This window comes from Temnothorax longispinosus, chromosome 8 (genome assembly GCF_030848805.1).
Source record: "Temnothorax longispinosus isolate EJ_2023e chromosome 8, Tlon_JGU_v1, whole genome shotgun sequence".
Classification (NCBI taxonomy): Eukaryota; Metazoa; Arthropoda; class Insecta; order Hymenoptera; family Formicidae; genus Temnothorax; species Temnothorax longispinosus.
Genome location: NC_092365.1, coordinates 9,753,486 through 9,767,077, shown reverse-complemented (window position 1 = coordinate 9,767,077; position 13,592 = coordinate 9,753,486). Strand labels below are relative to the sequence as shown.

General features: G+C 36.8%; 1 protein-coding gene across 1 annotated transcript in view; it reads right to left on the bottom strand.

The window, feature by feature from the left end:
- Ry (xanthine dehydrogenase rosy) overlaps window positions 1-13,592 on the bottom strand; it is a 169,776-nt gene that overhangs the window by 133,009 nt on the left and 23,175 nt on the right. Inside the window, exons 4-6 of the mRNA XM_071786769.1 lie at window positions 3,614-3,710; window positions 1,928-2,163; window positions 1,537-1,784 (exon numbers count right to left, since the gene is read on the bottom strand). Of these exons, the coding sequence (XP_071642870.1) occupies window positions 1,537-1,784; window positions 1,928-2,163; window positions 3,614-3,710 (581 nt within the window). The remainder of the gene's footprint in view (window positions 1-1,536; window positions 1,785-1,927; window positions 2,164-3,613; window positions 3,711-13,592) is intronic.

Sequence of the window (13,592 nt, the reverse complement as noted above, 5' to 3'; positions counted from 1 at the left end):
CATAAATCATGAAAACTATTCTCTAAAAACGACATATACGCGTCACGTCACAAAAGCGAACCTGTCCGTTCTTTTTTCTTCCCCTACCCTCGAGGCAAAACGCTTTTAAAAATTCCACTTTCCGTTTTCGGCATCTTAGCGTCCTATCCTTTTTTGAGCTTAGCGTTGTCTAACACGTGCTCCTGCCAAAATGACGCTGGTCGGCTCTTCCGCTATTTTCCTGCGTGACTTCAGCGTCGTCCACCACTTGCAGTCCCAAAAAAACGCTGGACACCTTAGGCGGGAGAGCCAATCAGACGCTGGGTAGGTATGGGGTATCCAATCAAAACGCTCCATTTAGTTACTATTTTGAATCCAACATTTTTGTTTCGTAGTCGTCTACCACGTGAAGTCCCAAAAAGACACTAGACACCTTAGGTGACAGGGCCAATCAGACGCTGGGTAGGTATGGGGTATCCAATCAAAACGCTCCATTTAATTACCTCGTTACCCCCACTCCTCACGCGGCAGCCAATCAAAGCGCTCCGAGGTCACGTGGGCAGACCGTCTGACCACGCCCCTGGCGCCAGAGGGGTCGGTGGTAGGGGTTTGTTTTGACGCCTCGAACCTACCCACTTACTACTAGCAGGCGCACGACGGCGCGGCAAGTAACGCGCACAGAGACGTGAATATCCACCGTTCGCGATACTGCGACGGTAAATTTGCGGGCGTACTAAAGCGCGGTAATTAGCCGGCGCACTAACGGCGCGGTAATTGCGTATGCACGACGGCGAGTATAAGCAAGTTACTGAGTTATTTCGTTACTGAGATCGGAGCTCTCACGGACCCTTTTCGGGAGTTTTCGGGCGCGCGACACGCATCAGTCAATAGTTTTCGTTGGCAGGATCACGCTATCCAGGCATGGCAGAATCGATAGCGCGTCGGGAGAGACTTCGCGGTCTGGGGGTGACGGGGGTGCGGCACGAAATCAACTCGTTCAGAGGTCGGCTAAGGGATAGCGTTACATGTACCTATTGATCCGCGATCGCGACGGATTAAAAATACTAAACACATCATATTTAAAAAAATATAAAAAAAATATTTTATTTTTTAAAAGTACCGCCTGCCCAGTTTATTGCTTCCAAAAAATTATGTTTGATAGAAAACTGCTCCAAAATTCTACAAAAATTTTTTCGTAATTGTACCAAAAAGATATTGGGACTAAAAAAAAGCAAGAACATTTTTTATTTTTTTAATCAATGTTTTTGTCAGAAACCTTTCCCGAATTTTCCACAAATGTGTCTCAATGATATCTACAACATATTAAAATTTCATCAAAATCAGTTAAGCCGATCAAAAGATTTAAATTATTTTCAAAATTTTTATTTTTATTTTTTACACCAAAACGGTTCAATATTAAGGGTTAATATTTGACTAATTTGTAAGTGACACTGATAGCAATCAAAGCAAAAAAAATCAGCATGATCCGTATGGGGGCACATTGATCCTTTTTATCCGGCTACGGCCTTTTTTCAAGTAGTAAGTCAAGTAACTTACTTTTAATTTCGGTGGAAATATAGGTTCTTGAGTAGGGTCGTACGGACGGAACTCTTTGGAATTGAAAATCTCAGTTGGTTCGGACGTAAAAACCTTTTTACAGCAGGCGTCGCCCATTGAACAAGTTCTCGTATTGTTTGTTCCTTCCTCTCGTACGTTAATCATTAACTGCGATCGTTCCCACTCCTCCGTAAAGATCTTGAATCCCTCTATAATCGGTCTATATCCTGTACATCTGCATAGATTACCTAGGAAATATGTAATCAATTCATTATTATTATTACGTTACATATAATTATGTTATGCATTATGCATTTATATGCCAATGATATGAACCAGCTTTGTCTACGTAAAGACCTTACGTACTACGCACATACTCCAAATACATCACCTTGAAACGCAGTTTCCAAATTGTCCATAGTTGGTCTTGGGATATTGCGCAACAAAGCGTACATAGACATGACTATACCAGCTGTGCAAAATCCACACTGCGACCCATGTGCCATGGCAATACGTTCTTGTACCGGGTGCAACTTGGTCTTTGTGCTACCAATACCCTCCACGGTGGTTACAGCTAAACCATGCACGGCGCATACCGGTGTTAAGCATGCGTTAACAGCCAAATGACTGTTTCGATTTATAAGATATAGGAAATTAATTTTAAGGCTCCTGGGCTCTTTCCCGACATCTCGTGAAATGTGACGTCAGGAGCGAGAAACGTTGAGATTTGACACGTTGAGAATATTTACATGGCATTTCTAAATAAAAAGGTATTTGCATAAAGTAACACTTAAGATCACTTCAGCACACTTCGAAAATACTCCGAGTTCAGGTTAGGTCTACCCCTTTCCCTTGACAGTTAATAAATAGCCGTAAAATGAATGTAATACAAAACCTAGTCAGCGCACGAACATTTCCAATCAACGCGTTTTTGCACGAAATGAAAGAATCTGACAGATAAACGCGGCGGTCTGCCTCGCGAAGCGAGATATTAGGGTCTTGGCACATAGAAAAACTTAAGCAGTAAGAAATTAACGGTATGGATTCGCTACCGCTTAGGGCCATGCCTTAAGTTCTTGACTGTGATTGGCTGATTTGCTTACTGCTTGAGTTTTACTGCTTAAGTTTTTCTATGTGCCACGGCCTTTTTAATCGTTAAAGTTGACGATTATTCAGGTTATAAAATCTGACGTACCGACCAAAAAAAGCGACTGAACGTACCTCGTGGCCACATGCGCATGCTCCGTAGCCACATGTGTAGTGTATTTCGACGCGTCTTACTTAAATATCTTGTCATTTGCAACGCACATCTTAAATCTTACAATGGCATACTCAGTCCAGCAATTGAACAATAATCCGTTGCTTGTGGTTTAGGACATCATTGGCAATGCAAATACGTGGGCGAAATTTAGCGTCTTACGCCTTACGTGAGAATCTTGCGTTACGCGACACGCAAGCCAATCTTACGGCAACGCACAAAGAAAAACGTAACGTAATTAGTCTTATGTTACGTACCTACGTTACGTTATCCTTTTCTTCGTGCGTTGCCGTAAGATTGGCTTGTGTGTAAGTGCTGGTCTACAACCTTGCTTTAAAAGGTATTTAAGCTCTAAGCCGTAAGAAATTGACCAATCACAGTCGAGTATTCTCCTCACATTCCACTGTGATTGGTCAATTTCTTACGGCTTAGAGCTTAAATACCCTTTAAAGCAAGGTTGTAGATCAGCACTAACGCAAGATTCTCACGTAAGGTGTAATAAGACGCTACGAGAATGTTCGTGCGCTGGCCCTAAAAAAGCCTGCATAGTTTCACATTCGTTTTACGGATGTTTAATAACTCAAGGGAAAGGGATGCAACTCGGAGTATTTTTAAAATGTACTGAAGTGACCTGTAGTGTTATTTTAAGCAAATATCTATTTATTTGGAAATACCATGCAAGAATTTTTAACGTGTCATTTCTCGCTTCTGATGTCACATTCCAACATGGCCACGATGAGTACCGCAGGACCCTTAAGGAAATACATTTTTTAGAAACAATCCAGATCATTATATTATAGTACACTATGAAAAGGATACATGATTTTTCCTGCAACACGATCAAACTTTGAAATCATAACTGTACAGGCTCCACATCCTCCTTCCGCACAACCAAGCTTTGTACCGATCAATCCAACTGAATCGTTATACATTAAGGATAAATAAACCGATGTACAAAAGTTATTTTTCTAATCATTTTTCAATTTTTCTTATTATTTTCATATATGGAGGGGTAAAAGTGGTGTAAGTCAAATTGGTAAATATACCGAATAGGTGACCCACCTCCAGTGATCTTAACCTTGACATATGTTGTCAAGGACATGACCCTGAGTAACTTTTCCTTATAACATAATCGTCGCTCATTGCTTATTTAAAAGTTATAAACAAAAAAGTTTGAAAAATATAGCAGTTATTTTGAGTATTGAAAGGTACAAATGACTAATGTATATGGAAATAGTACATGTACAAAGAAAAGTCATTTAAGGGGATCCTGGAGTGACGGCTGAACTCCGACGGGAAAGCGCTCTCATCTAAGCGGAATTAAAAATATCGATTATTTTGATCATTCTGTCCTTATCCAACGAGATCCTACGAGATATCTGTCCTCAGATTGCAACGCCATGTACACTGCACGTGTGTACATGCATAAAATCTGCGATCAATGAAAATCTTTCTGAACAGTCTTTTTGTTAAAGCAGAGAATAGTTAGCATAGAAAAGGGTAAAAATGAAGGTATTTATTTAGAATACAAGCCTGAACGCGAATATAGATGAAATTATGTTCAATCAACGCGTTTTTGCACGAAATGGAAAGAATCTGGCAGATAAACGCGGCAGTCCCCAGTGAGAAAGCTAATATCGAAACAATGTTGAAACGACGTCGAAATTAGCTCGATTATTGCTGGCAAGGATAAAAAAGTCAACGTTTGTTTGAATTTCGACATATTTTCGAGTAACCTTAAATAAACTGATATGAATAATATAGATGGCCACTCCTGTTACTGTTTTGTTCAATTTTACTGTTGTAACTCTGTGCACATCCGTTTATATGTAAAATCTCGATTCGAGATCGAAATGATATCAATATGATACTTTTAATTCGATGTTAAAAATACTCATCGATTCAACATCGATTCGACATCGATTTGACGAGTCATTTATAATATTCGCTGTTTTAATTTTCTACCCGGCAAAAAATTTTTTATATAAAAACATCTAAATATATATTATACTATAATATTATATAAAATATGTCTATATATGTCCATGTTTTTTTTCTTTTATATAATCTCTGTTAGTATGTACGAAAAAAAATAATAAAAAAAGAATTAAAAAATAATTAAAAAAACAATTTTTGGATTGTTTTTTTATTGTTTTTGCATTGTTCATTTATTTACCTATATATAATTATATATAATCATATATAAATAATGTATTTAAAATACCATTATATATAATTAGCTGGTTACCCGGGCTTCGCCCGGGAGTCGTTTTTCTTGAAACGACTTCGTTTGTGTTTCAATATCCTTATTGTGGACAAACATAAGGAGTGTGTCGGGTGGTTGATTTAAAGACAGTAGTTTAACTTTTCTGCATGAATAAAACATTCTAGGTGCTTAAGTTTTAAACTTTTTTACTTGACAATGATCACATATTGCATCCATTTTCTCAATTATTACACTCGGATGAAATTGATGATATTCGTAATTTGAATCATAACTGCCTCTAATTTGAAATCGGATCGCATAAATGTTTTTGTGGATTAAACATGTCGTAACCGGTCTTTTTCTACTCGAGTTTCACACTATTGAGTCATTTCCGCTTTTCCGATATTTCACTTACCGATCAGCGACATCATCCCTTGGTTTACCCAGGCGTTTTTTCGGGAATTTTGAGATTGGTCGCTCGCGATGTACACAGAACCTCGATTTTTCAATTAAAAAACCAAGGAATAAAATCGGTAATCGGTAAGTAAAATATCGAGGTAATATCTCTTTAAGAAAATATCTCTTTAAGATTCGGTCAATTATTTCCCGAAAAATTGGAAAAATTTCGAATACCGGTTTCAATAAAGATCGGTAACAAAAAATTATACACTTCACATCACTCCCCGAAAAATTCTACCCCTGTTTCATATATAATTCTTTGAGATTCCGTCAATTATTTCCCGAAAAATTGAAGAAATTAGAAAAACCGGTTTCCAGAAGATTGGTAACAAAAAACTATACATCCCCTATAGCACTCCCCGGGAAATTTTACCCCTGTTTTACATACAATTCTTTAAGATTCAGTCAATTATTTCCCGAAAAATTGGAAAAATTTTGGATACCGGTTCCAAAAAAGATCGGTAACGAAAAATTATACACTTCATATCACTCCCCGGAAAATTCTACCCCTGTCTCACATATAATTCTTTGAGATTTCGTCAATTATTTCCCGAAAAATTGAAGAAATTAGAAAATCCGGTTTCCAGAAGATCGGTAACGAAAAACTATACACTCTATAGCATCCCTATAGCATATCCCCGGGAAATTTTACTCCTACTTCATATACAATACTTTCAAAATCGCTCCAATAGTTTCTAAGATTACCCCGAACAACACTACAAACTTTTCCCCTTTATATAATGTAGAGATTATATATGAGCAAATTTTTCACATTTGCACACTTTATTTTTTTGTAAAAAAAATGCAAAAATTATCTTTTTAATTATTATCTAATTTTTTTTCTTATTATTTTTCTTGTACATACGAACAGAGATTATACAAGAAAAAAAAACAATATGGATATATATGGACAATTTTATATAATAATATATAATTATATATATTTAGATGTTTTTAAATAAAAAAATTTTTACCGAGTAAGTAAAGCCGAAACATTTATCTACTTTTAATTATTTTTTTATCTTTTTAGTTATTTCGAGTAAATAAATTAATTTATTAAAATAACATCTTTCTATTTAGCTCGTACAGTTGGCCCATTTACCACATTATTATTAATATTATTAATATTTATTATATATCCAAATTTTTGTGACTTCACTTTTTATATTTACCAGTTAATATATCATTACAAGATTTTTTGATAATATAAAGATGTGTTATATACGAGTATAAGCAAGAAGGAAGTGTTAGAGTCAGAAGATCCCCACTAGGCCGTTCGATCATCAATGTCAAGCAACGTTGGACGCGGTTACTACTTATTGTTAGATGGGTGATCGGTTACCGACTGAGAGAGCGAATTTTTTCAGACGGACGGCTGTACACGCACGGCATAGATGTTATTCATAATACTACTTATTCAAAGAAATCTGATTTATCTTATAAATCACATGTTTATGGCCAAAGTGTTTGGCATTTACTTTCAATGTAACGTTTAACATTTTTTTTGGCAATCTTGTAATGAAATATTTCTGCGATGTTTCTGCAATCTTTCTGTACTGTATGGAAACTAAAAAATTAATGGATTTCTGGAAATGCTGCAAATCCTTCCAAGTTTCACAGTCCCCACATTAATCTAGGCTGCAATTGAGAGGCCATACAACCATTTGCCGCCCCAGGTATTTCGACTTCTTATTTCTCACTGCCTCGCAAAGCGAGATATTAATCGTTAAAGTTGACGACTATTCAGGTTAGAAAATCTGACATACCGACCAAAAAAAGCGACTGAACGTGCCCCGTGGTCACATGCGCATGATCTGTAGCTACATATGTAGTGTACTTCGACGCGTCTTACTTAAATAAATATTTTGTCATTTGCAACCTGCACATCTTAAATCTTACAATGGCATACTCGTAGTCTAGCAATTGAACAATAATCCGTTGCTTATTGTGGTTTAGGACATTAGCAATGCAAATACGTGACCGAAATTTATACGGAAAATGTTCTGGGATAAGAATTGTACGGATCATAAACAAATGATATATTACGAATGATATAATGATATTTTGTATTTAACTGTTTTTGTGCATTTGGTTAGAGCAGAGTACAAACCAAAACAAATCGTTTAAGTTGTCGACTATGGGTCGATTCAGACACAGCCGTGCCGTACCCGTACCGTATCACGGACAGAAACATTAGACAAGGATTCCTATTGTCTCCATCCTTGTCTAATGTGTCTCCATCCTTGTCTAATGTTAACGATACGGATACGGTACGGGTACGGCACGGCTGTGTTTGAATCGACCCTATTGCGATTAGAAAATCTGTCATCAACAAAATGCAGCGATACAAGCATGCGCCGTGGCCACAATCACGAAATTTTAAGAAGTAAAGCGCGCCACTAACCTATAGGTTAGTGGCGCCCTTTACTTTATTCAAATAATTTTATCAGTATTGGACGTTGAACCCGTAATAATTAACGTGAAAAACATATATATTTTTTTAAATGGCGCAACAGTCCGACTCGGACCTAGGCCTCCCCCAAAGTCATGTGCTTGTGATGCGCACGCAGGTTGTACACAAGCACATGAAATACATTACACAGAACAAAAAGCTCTAATAAACGTCCACTAGACGTCCATCATGGAGATTAAAAACCACCATTACACATCTATGTAACTTCCCATGGACGTCTACTAAGCATCCATAGTTCCGCATTTCACACCTCCATTCGACCTCCATTAGACGTATTGATATATCTCTTTTAGGCGTTGTATAGATTAACCATATGTGTTTAATCCTTACTTGCCACACTTCTGAAAGAGGTCACGTACTTGCCCCATTGGGGTGGAATCTATCCCAGCGACAAAAATTGTTATAACAAATAAGCTATTCAATATTTTAACTTGCCAAATTTTTTAGAACTTTTTAAGAGCTTACTTTTAAAAGTTATTATGTAGGTTATATAGCCAAAAATTAAAATTATGTATGATAAAAAAATTAAAATAGCCCCAAAAAATGAAAAAATGGCTGTTTTTACAAAAAAATTCATAATTTTTTTATTTTTCTATAAAAATGGCTAAAAATTTAAGTGCCTTCTACTGATGTAGTACTACAAGAAAAAAAGTAGTTTAGTGGCCCTTTAAAAAAAGGTATTTATTCTGAGAAATAAAGAAAGGAATTTCGTGAAAAAATGAACTTTGTGTTATCATCAAAATATGCTGTATTTATTGTTTAAATCAAATTTTTATAAGATTTTTATTTGAACATAAGTAAAACATGTTATGAACAATAAAAACAAGCATTACAATCAATTTTAGTTCCTTTTTGCTTCCTCATAGAGGAAGTCGTCTAAAGTGTAGTAGAATCACCTGCACCCCAGTGTGGCAAGATAAGGCTGAATTCGTGAAATTTTAGTGAATCTTTTTGCACTGTATTTTGACATCAGAGTAAAGAATAAGGTTGGTACATCAGAACATGATGTACCAACCTTATTCTTCACTCCGATGTCAAAATACAGTGCAAAAAAAAGTTCACTGAAATTTCACAAATTCAGCCTTACTTGCTACACTGGGGTGCAGGTGATCCCACTAGACTTTGGACGACTGCCACAGACAGACTAATGGTGGAAGCACATAAAATTGCAGGAGCCACAAGCAGAAGGCAGAAGCCATATGCGCATGCGCTATGGTATCTGTAGAGCTCTATAGATACCATAGCGCATGCGCTATGGTATCTGTTAGAGCTCTACGGATACCATAGCGCATATGGCTTCTGCATTCTGCTCATGGCTCCTGCAATTTTATGTGCTTCCACCTTAACGGTCCCGGCGTAATGCCACTGGCTTGAGGGAATAGTGGCATTCTCGAACTATTGACAGATGTCGCTATAGATCCGCTCCCCGTAGGTTTGGTACTTAAAACTTAAAATTAAGGAAATATGGTCGTGGCTGCACCCCAGTGTGACAAACAAGGGTTAATAGAGCTTTGGAGCTTGGTGGATAATTAAAATATGTTAACTAAACGTTTTATAGATTCTTTATGGACATACGTCTTGTTTATAAAGCTTACAACAAATTAGATAAATATTTATAAGTTGTATCCAACAAATTATCAAAAATTGCTTCGCAAACCTTTGCTATGTGATACCAGAGGTATCACTTCAGATGATCTGTACCAAAGAATTATCGCAGTCAGGCCTCTCACAGGCTCGCTTCTTATACTAGCGCGTGATGTTTTTTTATTACGAGAAAGTACTGGCGCATGGTAGCCGCTTCGCGGCAGTGCGCGTTACTAACGCTCGCGGTTAATCTACATATGTATATAACGTAATACTTCTGAAAAGTGTATAAAAATTAATAATTTTAAATTAACTAAAAATTTAAATTTACCTATAAAACTTAAATATTGATCTGTTAGAAACATTATGTATATAAATCTATTATACATCCATAATAGACGTCTAATGAATGTCCATTATGGATTTGTAGAAGATATCTATGATGGAGACAGTATGAATCTCTATTAGGCTGGATTTGTTTTACACTTGATGAGCGATAAAGATAGAACGATGCAATAGCGCTAATAGCGCACTCCCCGAACGCAGCCTTAGAGATCTATCTGACGTCCACCGTAGAGATAGAAGTCGCATGGAGGTTGTGTGGATGTCTAATGGACGTTATGTTCCGTGTGTTATAATTATCTATTATAATTATCTATAATAATAACAAATATATAAAATGTATAATATACCTATATGCAAAACACATCCCAGTGAACACAGTAATATAGCAGCAATGCAACGGCAATGTAACCGAATATAACAGGTTATATCAACTAGTGTTACATGCAACTTACATGTAAGTTACAATTTCCGACTCAGCAATATAACATGTTACATAACGTGTTATTTAACTATTACGTAACAGTTACACCAACTGTTATACTAGCTGTAATAATGAGCGTAAAAAAAATTATTTTTTTTCGAAATTTTATTACCATTTTATAACTAAATTTGTTTCTTAAAATGCAGTCTATGATTATAAATATTTTCTCGTATTTAAAAAACACACTTACCTTGGTGGGATTCGAACTCGGGACCTCTGGATCGTGAGCCAACTGCCTTACGTGGTAGACTACTTCTTAATTTGATGTAAGTGTTATATATAGTCTACATGTGTCACAACCAGCGCAAATATATAATTTTTCAAAAATCATCTTAAGAAACAAATTTAGTTTAAAAAGAGTATATAGCTGCACTTTAATATTGACATTATATCTATTATATATGTACATAGAAGCAGTACGTAAATGCATTCTATTAAATTGATAATGTAATGGTAATATGCATCATGATTAATTACGTTATTTACCGATATGGATGGATACCCGGATTATATAAATTGATCATATAAATTATAAATCTTTTGTAAATTATTATTAATTTATTAATTATAAATTATGTATTTTGTAAATTATAATTTTCGCCTTAAGGCAAACTAAAAGGCCTCTGCACAATTTAAAAACAATTGAAAATTTATGATGAAAAGCCCAGATTATTATTAGCTCTAGCAAAATAAAACAATGCAGGGTTTAAGAGCCCGGGCACATAGAAAAACGTGAGCAGTAAGCAAATCAACAGTCTTATATTGTATATGTTATTCCGTTACACCCCATTAATATTACCATAATATTACTAGTTATACTAACATTGATACAAGCGTGTTACGTAACAATTACACAATTTTTGTTACATAACTGTAACGCCAAAAAAATGTATAACATTTATATTACCTGCATATAACGAATGTTAAATTATGTTAAATTATGCATGTTATGTCCATGTTATGTAGCCCTTATATATCACAAGAATAACATTGTGATATTACATGTAACTTCCATGTTATATTGCCGTTATAAAATGTGTTCTAACGCGGTGTATTTTAATATATAATTATGGCCACAGCGCATGCGCAAGTGGCCAAAGCGCATGTTCGTGTCACTGCATTTCGTCGATTATGTCAGATTTTCTAACCTGAATAGTCGTCAACTGTAACGAAAGTTAAGAGCTTCTTCTTCTTCTTCTGGTTATTGGCACTAGCGATTTTCCTCTCAGTTTGCATCGGCCATTATTCAATTCGACTGTGAAACTGCGTAGTATGGTAGACTTTCGTAAACTCGCAAACTCGTAAGACTTCAAACTCGAGAATGTGTAAGTGTATGTGTGTATGTATAATTGTACGTGTATGTCCGCGGTGTCTTGAACTCAGTAATCCCGTAGGTGCGTTAGGCCCAAGGAATTGGCGTATCGTCTTGTATATATATCTTATAGCTGTTTGCTTTGTTTAGTTTTACATTTTGTCGTTGCTTAATTAGTATCACATAGTAGTTGATTTAGTTATATTTAGTTATATCATTGCTCTTATTCGCGCGAGACGTCGGTGAATCGCGATCGGTAGAAATTTATGCGACTCACCAATCGGTGCTCCTATCGTTCATCCACCGACGGCATCAATTACTCAAAAAGGAGCAAATTACTCGCTCGCGGCACGTTGCAGGACCGCGAGCCTCACTCGCCGTTAAGAAGTAGAACGCGCATCTAGACTTTGGGAACGCTCGGCCGCAGGCTCACCAATCTCTCGCCTGCCTTTCCCTGCTTGCGTGTGCCTGCTTGCTAATACAAATCTCGCTTTTGAATGCATGCTGGACCAGACGAGGCTTTTCTAAGCAGCCCCGAGACAAAACGAGAATTGGCGGACTTCTCCAAGAGACGACCGGCGGACCAACAGTGAGTCGCTTTTCGCTTTCTTTCATTGCATGCGCACTTTACTTCCTTTCTCGTTTTACAAAACTTGTTCGTGAGGGGATTTTAATTACCCCCCTCTGATCCTTCGAGCAATTTAGACAATCTCGTCTCCGGGGAACTGACACCCCCCCCTCGTACAATATATATAAGCAAAGCTGAAAGAAATTACTGTGTGACGCGTCGAGAACTTTTAGCGATCGTCGATTCGATTAAATTCTTTCGCCATTATCTTCTCGGGCAAAAATTTTTAATCCGTACTCCGTACAGACCATGCCTCTTTAAGATGGCTTATGTCCTTCAAAGATTTGGAAGGACAACTGGCACGGTGACTGGAGAAACTCTAGCAGTTTGAAGTAACTCATCGGAAGGGACAGGCGCACAAAAATGCCGACGGCCTGTCTAGACGACATAGTGAAATGTACGGCTGCGAGTATTGTGAGAAAGTGGAGAAGAAATATGCGGATGGACAGTTAAGGCCATTGCACGTAACAAAGTTTTAGTCATAATCGTAAAGCCGTAAGAAAATAGACCAATCACACTCGATTATTGGTTAGATTCCGATAATCCTGGCGCCTTAATTTAACGATGGTTTCTGGTAGTACTTTTAATGCTGAATAAAAAATTACATAGGTCTTATAGGGCTAACTGCTCTGGTTTTCGAGATATGCAGTGTTAAAGTTGGTAAAACTTTAGATTAAGGGCGACCTCACCGATTTCAATGACCTTGATATGTTGTCGATATGAAACGAGGTGCCACAGATTTACAACTTTTCACGCGTGGAAAGCCGACGCATGTACTTTGAAGGCACACTATGTGTCTAGATTAACAATAGTGGAGCCCCCCGCAGAAAAGCGGAAACTACTGCCTCCATGCATACACTTTTTACGCGAAACAAGGTGTCACGCGAGGTGCCACTTTTCAATATTTTAACTATTCTGTGCTATAACAAATTATTTCTGTTACAGATATTAAGTATTTTTACACAATGCAGGTTTTTAACTTTTCACGCGAACTGAGTTTTACCCCCACCCTCCTGCTTGGGGGCGGTAGCCCCTCCCCCGCCTACGTATGTACTGTTTATACACACACAATTGAAGTATTATTTAAAAATTTATATTATTTATTTTTAACTTTAACACTGTATATCTTGAAAACCAGACCTTATAAGACCTATATAATTTTTTGTTCAGCGTTAAAAGTACTACCAGAAACCATCGTCAAATTAAGGCGCCAGGGTTATCGGAATCTTGCCAATTATTCTTCGAGCTCAAGAAGAATAATCGACTGTGATTGGTCTATTTTCTTACGACCTTACGATTATAACTAAAAC